The following is a 13969-nucleotide window of genomic DNA, read 5'->3' as shown; positions in this document are numbered from 1 at the left end:
TTTGTGGTTGGTTTGGATCAGATGGTTTCCCTCGTTCCTTCTACAACAGGATGACTTGTTCTGTTCTGTTTTGTATTTATTACAGCTGCATTCATCAAATGACAGTGCATTTCATCAGTGTTGTTGTGAGGTCAAAGCAGGTCAGCAACTTGAGAGCTTTTAATATTCACATCAAGAACATTTCACACCTGTGGATGGTTGGGTCAAAAAGTCAAAGCCTAAACACAGATGGATTGCTGAGACCTTTAGTGAATCAAGAAATGACATTTTAGGCTCTACTTATTAACCACTTGACTGTGAGAGGTGTTGTTTTCTTGGGCTAAATGGACAGGTGAAGTGGAAGGTGGTAATCTTATTTAACAATGCCACAATGCCTAATTTTTGCTCAACAAAGACCTCTATGTCTTATTAATGCAAATAACACCGGTGTGTATTGCGCGGGCCTCCAAATTCATTAGTCAGCTGTTGTGCGCCTGATCTGTGGAGCATTGGCCTGTTTGATTGAGGCCAGCGCTAATACATCAAAAGAAGTGTTGACCCTACATGTGTGTCTATATAGCAACTAACAACTTAAGTAAAACTAGTAGTTTTGAGTTGAATTTGATTTTGAATGTCTGAGCCCTGATCTCGGTTTTCCATGGCCTCCCATGGCCTCAGGACAGAACATCATTCCCATGGGCATCCGGGATGAATGGAGTCCAATAATTGATTTAAATCAGTGAGTTGCATTAGAGGTGGAATTGAATTTCCCCTACATGTTGAGGAAACAATAATTCACTCTTAAAATAATCATTCTGGATGTTTAGCTTATGCAGTAAGTCATGTTTCTTTGGATCCTGAATTGGCACGATGCTCACTTGATTTGGAAACTGCTTGATGATTTTTCTTCATTGAATGATGCGGAGCAGCGGCCTCTCAGAGTCTCTCACAAGAAGATACAGATAAATTTAGCACGTCTCCGGGGGATAAGAATCCTAGTGTGGAAGTGTTTTAGAGACTGCACCTGCGGTTTGCTCTGTTACTCAGCGTTTTCACTCATGTGCTGGAGAAAAACAAATCCTCAAGTTGCCACATTGCTGTTTTGTGGATTGCATAACAAACAAGGCCTATTCAAGAATTATGTGTGTAGCTAAATTTTGGCCTAAAAAATCTTTTAACGGAGAGAGATTTAAATACCTTTAAATCTAAATACAGACATGTCCAGAGATTGTTTATTCTAAAGGACCATTTTTGGCATGTGAAAAGCTACACATTTTCAAAATCAGGTACTTACATGTAATGCATTCGGGCGTTCATAAGCAACTAGACAGAGCACATCTGAATGAAACCATGTTTTCAAAAGTGGAATAATCCGTTTTAATGAGTTACTATTACAATTCTTTGTTTTCTTTTATTAATTTATCCATATCAGTTGATATTGGCTATTTAATACCCATTATTTGTTGTTTATTGCTTATTAGTGTAACATCAAAATACTTGTTTTAATATCGTGCATCTATAATGCACAAAGACCCGGAATGGGATATCACTAATCAACTTGTCACTACTCAGCCATTGTGACCTACTCCTAACTGTTTTTCTTTTAGTCCTTTAATGTCTAAGCTTTTTGCAATTACTAAAAATGATGAGAAATGGCATTTTATCTTGAAGTTAGAAGTACTGAAAAATTATGTAAAATGTTGTTTCATGAAATTTCTTGCTCTGAAGTTTTTATGGCCAATCCTGTGGCATGAAGAGCTCAGCAGAATCCATCTGAATGTAATAATAAGATAATTATCTCTGATCTATAACTGATGCTGAGTGCAAGTAAGGATCACTGATATCCATTCCACTCCAACTGCAGTCCATTTCTAAGATAAATTAATTCATTTTTGCCTTTGCATACCAAAGACAAAAAGCTCACACAATCTTAATTTCCATGATGTGTTACTTAGGAAGCTCTTATAGGAGTGGTCCATCTCCTCCAGATTTCACTGTCATGTCAAGGGCTTAGTGTTATGTAATGATTATCCTTACCTGCTCAGTTGACAGGAGCATGAGTGCACCATGTGCATTAGCAGCACCCATAGATAATTGAGTATCTAATGCACTGTTTGGTGGGAGCACTTAGTGCTCAAGAGTGATTTAATCATCGGCTAACTGCTTGTCATGTAATTCCAATGCCATAGTCAAGGTCAGGCATTTGGTTAGGGAGATTAATGGGTTAAGTGTTGCAAAGCTTACCCTACCACAAATGGTTCTCGCTTAAATGTTATGATGAACCCTATGGCTATGGAGCAGGATTACTAAAAGTTTTGATTTCAGATGTTTGCTCTTTTGAAATCAAAGAAAAATGCAGGTGAGCTGTTATATTTGGTGGTTGAATTGCTTGCATAAGCACATTTTGAGTCAACAGTTAGCCGAGTAATCAAAACTATTAGTCAACTGATATATGGCCAAGGCTGTTATTATCTTATTATCGGAAGATATTTGGCATTTTTAATTGTTGCCATTGGCCCATAAGTTTTTCTTTTTGGCCAATAAGTACCAGAAAAGTGACTTTTATTTTGACAGCCTTAAATACCCAGTGCCTGAGCTTAGACACCAAGAGCTCCCATTCTCTTCATTAGTTGATCGTTTTTTTTTTTTTTTTTTTTGTGTAACCCAACATGTTGTATTAATGTACGTGAAATTAGCATTACTTGGAAATTTTTTTTGGAGAAAAAATTATTCCTTGTGTGGATAGACTTATCAGGATAAAGAGTGCACTGTTGGTTAGAAGGTTTACTTTATTTGTATTTTTCTCAATTCCTTATAGAAAAATATTATAATAGGATTACAGATTCAAGCAAGAAGTTGCTAAGTCTAAACGTGATTATTTTACATATTTCTTTTTTTTAACAAATTCAAATAGTTTTTATTTTAATTGATTCATTTTAAATAATTTATTTCTAATTATTATGGTAAATATTATGTAAAATAAATATAAATTAATTTAAGAAATTATGCATGTATTATTTACCAACTTACTAAATTACAGAGTGCTCTATTATGTAATCATCATCGGCCATCAAAAAATCCAAATCAGTCGATCTCTAGTTAAAACATTCAAGATATTTTTAGAAATCAATAATAAACCAATTAGTATTTTTTTAAGGGCATTTTTGTTCACTTTTATAAATTTAAATAAAAGTTTTTGTTTGCTTAGTTATGTTCAAAATCTGGGTCTTGAATTTAAACTAGATGACTGTGATCTACAGCACTAAGAGGTAGGGGTGGGCGATATATTGTTTAGACGATAATATCCAAATTGTTGTCTGGACGATATGCAAAATTGGGATATCGAATATTTCATAATTTGTACAATCCGACCTCCCAAACATGAAAAGACCTGAAGGAAGTTAAAGAGAAAACAAATAACGCACACTATAATCTTCTAAACAATTATATGTAGCGATTTTAGTAATGTAGGGGTTTGTTTGACTGTATTTTATGTATTTTTTATTTTTTTTGCACAAAATCACGATCGTTCCTCAATGAGTAAGCTGCTACTACCGTATTTTCCGGACTATAAGTCACACTTTTTTTCATAGTTTGGCTGGTCCTGCGACTTATAGTCAGGTGCGACTTATTGATCAAAATTAATTTGACATGAACCTAGAGAAATGAACCAAGAGAAAACATTACCGTCTACAGCCGCAAGAGGGCGCTCTATGCTGCTCAGTGCTCCTGTAGTCTACCACTGAAAACATAGAGCGCCCTCTCGCGGCTATAGACGATAATGTTTTCTCTTGGTTCTAAATAAATGCGACTTATGGTCCAGTGCGACTTATATATGTTTTTTTCCTCGTCATGACATATTTTTGGACTGATGCGACTTATACTCAGGTGCGACTTATAGTCCGAAAAATACGGTAATTTGCAATACACCTACGGAATTCTTTCCTGTGTGTTATGACGTTTCTAAGTTGAAGCAACAATCCGATAACGTAAAGAGTAAAGCCGATGTATGATGAATAAAATAGCTGCTAGAAAAGGCAAAATATGCGTTGTTTGCAGAAAACTAAAGTCTGAAGTTAAAACGTTTTTCTTAAATGTCTATGGCGTTCTCAAGTGGCGAGCTTCATGATTGCATCATTAGAAAATTGCGTTGTATAATGATGAGTCCAAAAGTTGGAATACATTTTTCCCAAGAGATCCACCGGAATAGCCTCCGAAAACGAACAGGGCTTCTTTTAACTTCTAGAAAAAAACTTTTTTTTTTTTTATTAATACGGTTAACTGACCATAATGCCTCAGGGCCCCTGACGTCTTACGTCACTACAGTGTGCCGTGCGTATGTTACTCATCAGTCACTTGTTTTCTAGCTTGGAGCACAACAACACAAAAATTAGCGAAGAAAGCAAAAATACACATTCATCCTCAAAAACCAGTGCCAGAAGAGCAAAAAAGACGAGCAACAAAAGTCGCCCAGCTGTAGAATTTGTCGCATGCAGATCACCGCATAGCAGAGCGCCACAACCAACCTCTTTCATCATCTCCATACAACGCACAAAACACAGTTTGAAGAGTATGAAAGGCTTCGTGCTGAACAAAACAGCACTGCTGCTACAAACACGGTACAAAAAAAGAACAGACACAACAGACCTTGGCAGAAACATTCACAAAGAAAACACCATATGACAAAAAAAAGCGAAAAGTGGAAAACGATTACAAACTCTGTAACAAGTTTTATTGCAAGGTCTATGTTGCCAATTCAATCAGTCGAGAAGGATGGGTTTCAAGAGATGTTACAGACTTTAAATCCCAGATATAATCTGCCTTCAAGGAGATATTTCAGTGAAACAGCTCTACTAAAACAGTTCAAGTCTTGTCGACAAACGCTGTCCCATAAATTGCACAAGGTCACCTATTATGCCACGACCTCCGATCTGTGGTCCAGCAGAACCTCGGAGTCTGTGTTATTTATTTTGTTCCTTTTGTCTTTTTTTTTTATCCTCATCTTAAAAATATAATATTGTGTTGTGTTCTAATGTTTACATTTAGCAAAACACAACTTTTTTTAAAGAGGTAGTCACATTGTTGTTAGTCTATTACTAATAGAGTACTGTTTGCAAAGCACAAAGTTAATTTATTACGTACATATATTGTACTGAAAAAGCGCTGTTCTTGTATTAAAATAAATATTTAGTGCAATAACTTCATGTTTAAATCAATAATGTCTCATATCTTTTATGTACTAGTAATTCCATACAATAATAGGTAAAATGCAGAAAGTCAAAAGAACAACTGGACCTTCTTTTCCAATTTGCACACATTTCTTTAAAGGATTGCAAATTTATCGTCTGAATATCGATATCGAGATATTGAAAAAAAATATCGAGATATACATTTTTGTCAATATCGCCCACCCCTACTAAGAGGGAAATATTCCTGCTTTGTGGAAGAGCGATACAGTTTTTTTGACAGCCGATGCTGATATCTTGGAAAGTAGGGTGTAGCCGATATAATTTTATGTAATATAATATAATAATAAAAATATAATTAAAAAAGAAGTAAACACTGTAACCAACAGGACTCTGTGTGCAGAAGTTTGTGTGCATTTTTTTTTTTTTTTGAGTAAAACTAGAGTCATATCACATACACAGAACTGTAAAGGTATTTACTGCAACCTGTCAAAATAAACGTCCGGTTTGATTTGAAAACATTGTGCCTATTACTAGTTTTCAGTAGAATGTACATAGCCTACTACTACTACTACTACTACTACTGAAACTAAGGAATAATCACACAACATTTCATCCATGTTTTAATTTTAATTGTAAATCCCCATTGTTTGCCAAATAATAAAGTTTGCTTAATTTTCAATAATTGAAAAGCTAAATGAATTGTTTTTTGCCTTCATTTGATAACCAGAAAAAACAGAAAAAATTAAATACACAACACTGAATACCTGAGAAATCAAAATAATTCATAAAGCTACTTTAAGAAAAAAAAAAGAATAAATTAAGTTATTTTATGCATTCAAATAATTAGCCTAAACATGCTAAAACACAGGATTTGTTAACAATAAAAAATATGGTGAGAAAAAATAAAACCATTCATAGGGCCCTAATTTTTGTTAAACTTTTAATAAATTGATGTGAAAATTTATGTTTCATGATTTTAATTAATTAGACATGCTTTCTGATTATTAAAATGTAATTTAACTATTAAAAAGGAGTCAAGAAAAAATAAAATGGATTATTATATTAAAATTGCAATTTGGAAAAAAAATAAAACCGAATTTAGGTAAAAATAAACCTGATTTCATAGGGCCCTAGATCTCTCAGCTGGATTCGGCTAAGTTTTTGAAATTAGATGTTCATTGGTCATTCATAGATTTGCTTCAATTATATAAATTCATATTTGCTGAATGCTGATGACAGCAAATGTGAAAGTATTATAATGTTTGCCTTTCATTTACTAACAATATAAAAGCAATCATTACAATACTTGTTTGTATACATTATAATTCCTTTGTTTATGATTATAAGACAGACTTCTAAAAACGACACCGAACAAGTGGGAGAATGTGAGCACTGTGTGTTCAAGCACTGCCATTCTCAGCGCCATCAAAATAAAAGTCCCACCATGAACGCATTAGCCAAACAGAAAAACTTATTGGCCGATGCCTATATTTGAAAAAGGCCAGATATTTGGCGATGTATCGCCAATTGGTCGACCACTATTTCTGCTTTATATCACATTATAGCCCATGCAGAATAAACTGTAATTGGGTTTCAGTTGCATATCACTGCAAGAGATATGAAAAATGTTACTTTGCTTTGATCTCCTTCGAAGCACTTGGAGTGGAAAGCAAATCAATCAAGTCAGTGTGTGGTCAGTGACAGCTGAAAAGACTGAAGAATGCATTGGGCAGCTTTCATTCTGCACCTCAGTGTCATTTATTTTTAGGAGAACCGTGTCCTGTAGCAACAGGCTTCCTAAGGATGCACTTAAAGCCGAAGTGTGTCATCTTTGCACCTCTAGCGATCCCAAACGGAACAGCAAATACAGTGATTGTTCTTAAAAGGGTTTCCCAAATACTTTCCCTGTCTGTAATTGGTCGGCCAATTAGATTGTTCCGCCTAAACTAAGACATGAATGACATTAATTGAGGCAATAATTCTTCATTATTATAATCAGCATTGCTGTCTGCATTTTTCTTTTATTTTTTGTCATCATACAGCCCATTTAACATAGAGCACCATAAATATGTCATGGTATGCAAACCTCAGCTTGAATATAGCAGTTTTTACTGAACCACATGAAATTAGAAGTAGGGATGCTCATTTCGATTAATTTTCCAGACCGACAACCGCCACTCGTTAATCGATTATTAACCGTTAACTGATAAGATTATAATATTGAATTGACATTAAATACAAATAAAATTGACGCGTATCTGTGACCCTTTAAAAAAATACAAACAAATTTTTTTTTAATCAAAGGGTTTATTTTAACGTTTCAACAACAGAACCTGGATTCAGTTAAAATTTCTACGCACTTCAGCATTTCTGACAGTGAGAGAAAAATAGAATAAAATAATACAAATAAAAAACAAAATAGGCTTACACTAAATATATTTTTTAAACTTAAATAATTAACAAATTAACATGACAAAAAGAAAACACTGAATCCATTTGAACGAAGCTTTCAAGAAACCGGCAATTTTTTTCGTTAGACTAAGATTTTTCGTTAAATAAAAATAGCAGCCCTACCCCAACACCTTGTCTAATTTTTATTTAAAAAAAGTAACATATCAACGTGATGTGGGGTCACTCTGGAGCGCAGCCTGTTGACAGTTAGACCCGTGGCAGAAAACACCCTCTCCGATGGGACAGATGTACCGGGAATACACGGGTAACGTCTCGCTAGAGTGGCCAGCTTCGGGAAGTGCCTTTCATTTGCTTTCCACCAGTTAAGAGGATTAATATCCAGAGAAGGAGGATCGTCTCTCATGTAGATGTGAACCTCTGCTTCTGGATAATTAGTGGCTTGACGAGGGGTGCTGTAGTCACCTCCCAGGAGCATCATCATGGTGTAGCTTTGGCTGCGGTCTTCATCTCCAGCTTGGGTAGCAGACACCGCTTTCTCATCTCCTTCCATATTGGCCATTTGGCTTGTGGGTGTTTGCTTCGTAAATGGTACTGCATCGTACTTGTGCTACTGCTGTATTTTAATACGGCGCCGCATAATTTACAGGTAACTTCGTCGCCCTTTCTGTTAAAATGATCCCACACAGTGCTTCTTTTCGCTCGCTTCATTTTGCTTCCCTTGCTCGGAAAAATAAAAATTCTGCAGGCATGTGTCACGTGTGTGGTTGCGCGTGCCGACGCGCTCCGTGAGTTAATTAATAAAGCTATATAGTAGGCTATATTATTTTTAAACCATGCAGCAAAAAAAAAAAAAGAGAAATTTGTTACCCATTCTCAGTGGGGAAAATGTCCAGCAACATTGCTTAAATAGTCGCCCCGTGTATTATCAGCCTTCCTCTTCAATGTACTGTATGTGTTGTTTCAGTATACAACCCGCAAATACAGCTTATATGTTCACTTGTATTAGGTGAAGGAATTTTATTTGCTCTTTACATTTTATTTTAGGGAATGCGTGTTTTGAAATGTCAGAGAAGCAGTTACTGTCATCACATGCCGTGAAATTGTGACAAGCCCAACTGTCCTGTTTTTCTATACTCTAATTTTACAAGGCAGAGCAGGGAGGAATATTTAGGCAGGGTTTTGCCATTCTGTGCTTCTTCATTATAAAACCACTGACATTTTATGGATTTGTTGTATAACTTGTGTGCACAGTAATTTTACACATTTGCTGCTTTGTTTTGCTGACAGATATTGTTTGATTTTATGTAACAGTGCAACAGTGTTTGTGAATATTAGGAAATGAATACTGACCCTAGTTACTTCATCAGTACATCACTCTGGACTTGCTGTGTCATTCATCTGTGCACATTTTTTCCAAGTATTTCTCTATTGTAAAATAATAACAACAAAAACCCCGCCTCTGAAATGGCTTTACTTCCCTGCTCATATCGCCAAGTACTTTTGACATCCCCTTTTCCTTTATTCATTCTCAATTTCATTTATTCCGACAATTGGCACATTTAGCATCTCAGCAGCGACATTCACCACCTGATGAAGTGTAGAGGCCTTTCGCTTTCCCTGCGTCAGCTGACTTTGATGAATCTCCAGGATATTTCTAGCCAAGCCCAAGCACGGTCCTCTGCCCCTGAGTCACGTGTGTGGAAAGAAATAAGATTCATCTGCTGCTTATCACAATCTGTAGGTTTGGCAAATTCTTGGATGTAGTTTATCTCCAGCGGGGTGTGCTCTGAGGTGATGAGGACCTCTGCTCAGGTTCGTCTGCACTGACACTGGAGATCAAGCACCAGCTAACCTGGACATAAAGGAGACTAGGAATGTAATGAGACACATGAAGGATAATTAATTAAAGAAGAAGGTGAGAGAGCGAGAAATAGAGAAGTCCAACTTTTCTGGCTAGCTTGCCTCATGTAGCAACACTTCAACATGAAGCAGTACAGACGTGCTGAGTTATTGATGAAGGTGACCAGGTTCAAGGCTGTTAAGAGTTCCTTATGTCACTTGGATATTGGATATGTGCTTTAACCATCTTCCATATTATTTTACCATAATTTCAAGCCAAGAGCAACAATATGTATGTATTACAAAAGGTCAGAAAAGAATGATTCTTCACTATATATAAATTCAAAACATGTAGGTAATGAGACAGTAGTTTTATTATTTTATCTATTTGTATTTCATCCTTTTTTTTTCTTTAGCAGATCTCAAAATTATTGATTTATATGTCATACTTTATAGTATTTTCATACCTCAATTTAGCATCCTAAGCATCGAAATATCGATTTGACTGACAAAAAAAAGAATATTTAGTTTGTTTAATTTTTTTTTGACAAAATAAGTTTCATTTTATAGTTTTTTTAAAATTCTTGTCTTATAAATTGTACATTAAAAAAGTTACAAAAACTTTTTTTTTTATAAAGCACAAAGGTTTTCAGCAATTAATTTTTGCTTTGATATTTACCCTGTTTGACTTTTAATACAGTGCTTAAAATTGCCATTTAATAATTTATAGAATAAGAGAAATGAGTCCATTTCTTCTTCTTATGAGAAATCGCAACTGAGTTTCTGTAAATTCCCTGATGTTCTAGCACAGAAACTGCTCCTTAGCTTTTATGATTGAATTAAATCACCTCAATTTGCCAGTTTAATAGTTTCACTAAAAGTCATTTTATCAAGACCTTTTAACAAAATGATAAAGCAGTAATTACACAGAAATGGGCTCATGTTGTTGAGTAAGTTTTGTAAAGTCAAGTTCAGTAACTTGGCCTGCTTTTCCAGGTTTTTTTTTTTTTTTTGCCTCTCCTCTTTCATTTACATCTGGCTGTTAAGGCCATAAATGTATAAAAATGTTTGCTTGAGTCACAATGCAGCTAAAATGCTTTTGTGTGACTTTGTGGTAAAATGTTTGGCACTGGGGCTACAGCTCAACACTCTTTTGTTGCAGCCAGGGTTGAGCCAACATGAAGGAAATTTCACTTTATGGCAGATTTTGACCATTTAGCTGTGTGATTTCCTAGAACTAACTTACTGATTTATTTAGTATGTTGTGTGTGCTTCATGCTTTGCTGCAAGTGTGACAGATGTACAGATGAAATTGAGCGAGAAAGCAACAGGAAGTCTGCAAAGAAAGTGACAAACAAGCCTCTGTCAGAATTGGTTGATGATCCTTCATCTGTCATGGATTATTTATGTTGTGTTTGAAACATTATGTGAGCCTTCATAATTACTTGTAACTCAATTTTTTATCAGCATCATTCAAGTCTCAGGATCAAACGGCATGCTTACCGTTCATGCGCTGTGGTTCATAATGGACAGTTCTTTGCTGTCAGTGGGGTTAAGTGTTTCAAGACTAGAAAGTAGTAAACCGGATTCAAAGGGGGATGTTTTCAGTTCAAATTTTTGTTACATCCTAGCTCAGATAATCTCAAAGACACGTGGATCTATTATACTATTACTGTGCTGTCAGCTGTCATTTAGCATGAATTTATATTGAGTGCTTGGAGCTTTTACTATTACAGTGCTGCTTACAAGTTACAGCATGCAGACCAGGGACCGTTCTGTGTACATTGCTTATTACAGCTGAGATCAAATGACACATCCAAGATGATATCATCATGCTAATCAGGATCTGGCTAATTCGATTCTTCAACGTACCGGCTGTTGATGATTAATATGGCTGGATTGAGTTATCTGAGATAATTGTGCTTTCATGGGTTGGTTTAAAAGGGGTTATGAATCGATACTCTAAACCACAATCAGCAGTGCAGAGATTGGCTGGCTGCAAGACAGCAATGTAATGACATCATATAATTTAAAAAAGACACCTGATGAAAAACGTGACAAATTTCTGCACTTTTATAAGGAAAAAGCCAAGAAAACAAAACTACATAAATGTTATAATAGAATAAATTTAAATTAAAAATGCAATTTATGCATTTAGCAGACGCTTTTAGCCAAAGCGACTTACAGTGCATTCAGGCTATCGATTTTAACCTATCATGTGTTCCCGGGGAATTGAACCCCCAACCTTAGCGCAATGCTCTACCACTTGAGCTACAGGAACACTGATAATAGATAACTGAAATGTGCACAGTTTTTAATTTAATTAAAATTTTTTACATGACATTTTTAGCAATTAATATTTCAGATAAAATTTTATATTTGAATAGATTTGTTACATGACATCATTAATTAAAATTTCTTAAGGGTCAAGGTCATGTTATCTACATCTCCTGCGCTCCATCAAGCCACTCCCATAATAGCTGTCATCCCTCAAACGAATGCACGACTCTACATTTTTTGTGTGTAAGACTCTAATACAATTATGAAGTCATTATTTTAGGACGAATCTTTCAGTGAGGAAAACTGGCTCTGTCTATAGTATTAAAGACTACGCAACGTTATTATATTATCTTTAATTTTTTAATTTATTATTTTGAATTATTCTCCCTGGATCAGTTATAGTATCTATCAAGTAATTAAGTAGAATAGCGGTGGTAGCGGACAAATTTTAAGTAGTTCTGCGTGAAAATATGCACTCTAATCCTGTTTACGTGAAATAAGCCCACCCCTGAGCAGGTTTAAGTTTACGGACCTGTTGCTGTGACAGCAACTCTGGAATAAGCTTCGAAGAACCAACCAGTAAAAGATCATGCCAAATCGTCAACAATCAAATCCAGCTAACTGAATTAGAACATGCCCATTGTATTGGATGTCACAAAACAAGTGGTGTCTTTCTTGTGGTGGATTTATTTTTGTGGACTTGTTTTTAAGTGCTGTTCTACAGGCATTTAATGCAGATGTGGTTGATGAGGACAGAAATACGGTTTTGTGTTGCATCCTGGTGTGTTGTGTGAATTCTGTATTTTTTCAATTACTGTACTTGGCAGTTAGCAAGACTGTAACTGTTTATTCAGGATTAGGGCAAGTAAATGGTGGGCACATGCCCTTGAATGTATGTGGAGTAGTTTTCTGCAAATGGTATAGTTATTTTTTTTGGCTGTCCATTATTAATTATTAATATTTTTAATAACACTGTTAAATATAATCTTTAGAAATTAAAAAAATGGTTATACATGTATCATACTGTATATTGCGATCCTAAATTTATTAGCAGATATCAGTAGTGTTGGTGTCAGTGATACTTGCCTTCAGTCATAAAAAAGATGCCAGTAAACAAATATTGTCTTTATATTGCTTCTACATTCATTTGAAGATTGAATGTGAATTTATTGCAATATGTAAAGGTCAATTAAAAACTTTAATGTTGAGTGAGTGTGATTTTAGTCATTTTTTTTAATCACTTGACAACAAATAAAAATTATATTGTTGAAGTACTTCTTCAGAAGTGACATACAAACCAATCTGAAAAGTTCTACAGCTGATCTAAGTGTCAGTCTTTTGGTGATGGCGTAAGTTCAGTTGATGATCAGTTGTGTTTTTTCTTTGTTTGTTTTTAGGTGAACTTCGTAGTATGTCAGCTCTGTGCCCTGCTCACGGCCGTGTGGTTCAGGCTCTATCTGCACCCCAGCAAGACCAGTCCTTTTGTGCGGCATGTGGTGGCCACATTGCTGGGCATCTACTTTGCCCTCTTCTGCTTTGGCTGGTGAGTATTTGCCAGCAGTCCACACTGACACATCCTCTCTGTGTGTCCACAAGTAAACTGAAACCAGTTTTTGCTTGTACTCCCTGCTGCTTGACTGCAGGATTAGTGCTGGTGTGACTTTCCAGAAAGATACAACAGACGCCAATCAATAGAAAATGTAGCAGTCTGTGAAACGACAAACATTTGATACAGCACAAACAAACAGCTTATAGGACAATAAAGAGAGCTGAAGCTGACGTCTGTAGTACACTGTCAAGTATCAAATTCTGTGGTTGTAAATACACCTGTATGACTCCCTCAGTTGAGTGCAACAGGGACTGGACAATGTTTTTGAGCCTTGGTTCAAAATTAATTGAAACCAAAAAAGGATTTGAAAAATGGAAAACAGAAATACAGGTTTTCATAGTTGAATTTTTTTGATTGGTTGGTCCCATTTTTGTATTGTGAGTGGAATAACATTGTTTATAATTTACAATTAGGGCTAATTAAATGTTTTTTTATTTATTCATAATTTTTTTTTTTTTAAAAGAAGGTTTAAAGATTACTTAATGCTTTTTTCCCCACAATATTGCATATTCCGAAAATACTTCAGATCGTTATATAAGTTTTTATGTCTGATCATATGATTTACTTTAGTTAAATTTAATGACATTTAATAATAACAGTAATAAAATGTGAGTAATAAAATTAATAAAAACATTATTTTTCTTTTTTTTTTTCAATTCCA

General features: G+C 35.2%; 1 protein-coding gene across 1 annotated transcript in view; it reads left to right on the top strand.

Annotated features, from left to right (window-relative positions):
• LOC132092386 (lysophospholipid acyltransferase 2-like) overlaps positions 1–13969 on the top strand; it is a 30369-nt gene that overhangs the window by 4511 nt on the left and 11889 nt on the right. Inside the window, exon 2 of the mRNA XM_059498609.1 lies at positions 13097–13242. Coding sequence (XP_059354592.1) covers positions 13097–13242 — 146 coding nt within the window. The remainder of the gene's footprint in view (positions 1–13096; positions 13243–13969) is intronic.

Source organism: Carassius carassius, chromosome 18 (assembly GCF_963082965.1).
Source record: "Carassius carassius chromosome 18, fCarCar2.1, whole genome shotgun sequence".
In the NCBI taxonomy this organism is placed as follows: Eukaryota; Metazoa; Chordata; class Actinopteri; order Cypriniformes; family Cyprinidae; genus Carassius; species Carassius carassius.
Note: the sequence above shows the minus strand (reverse complement) of the source record. Positions and strands in the feature narration are given on the sequence as shown.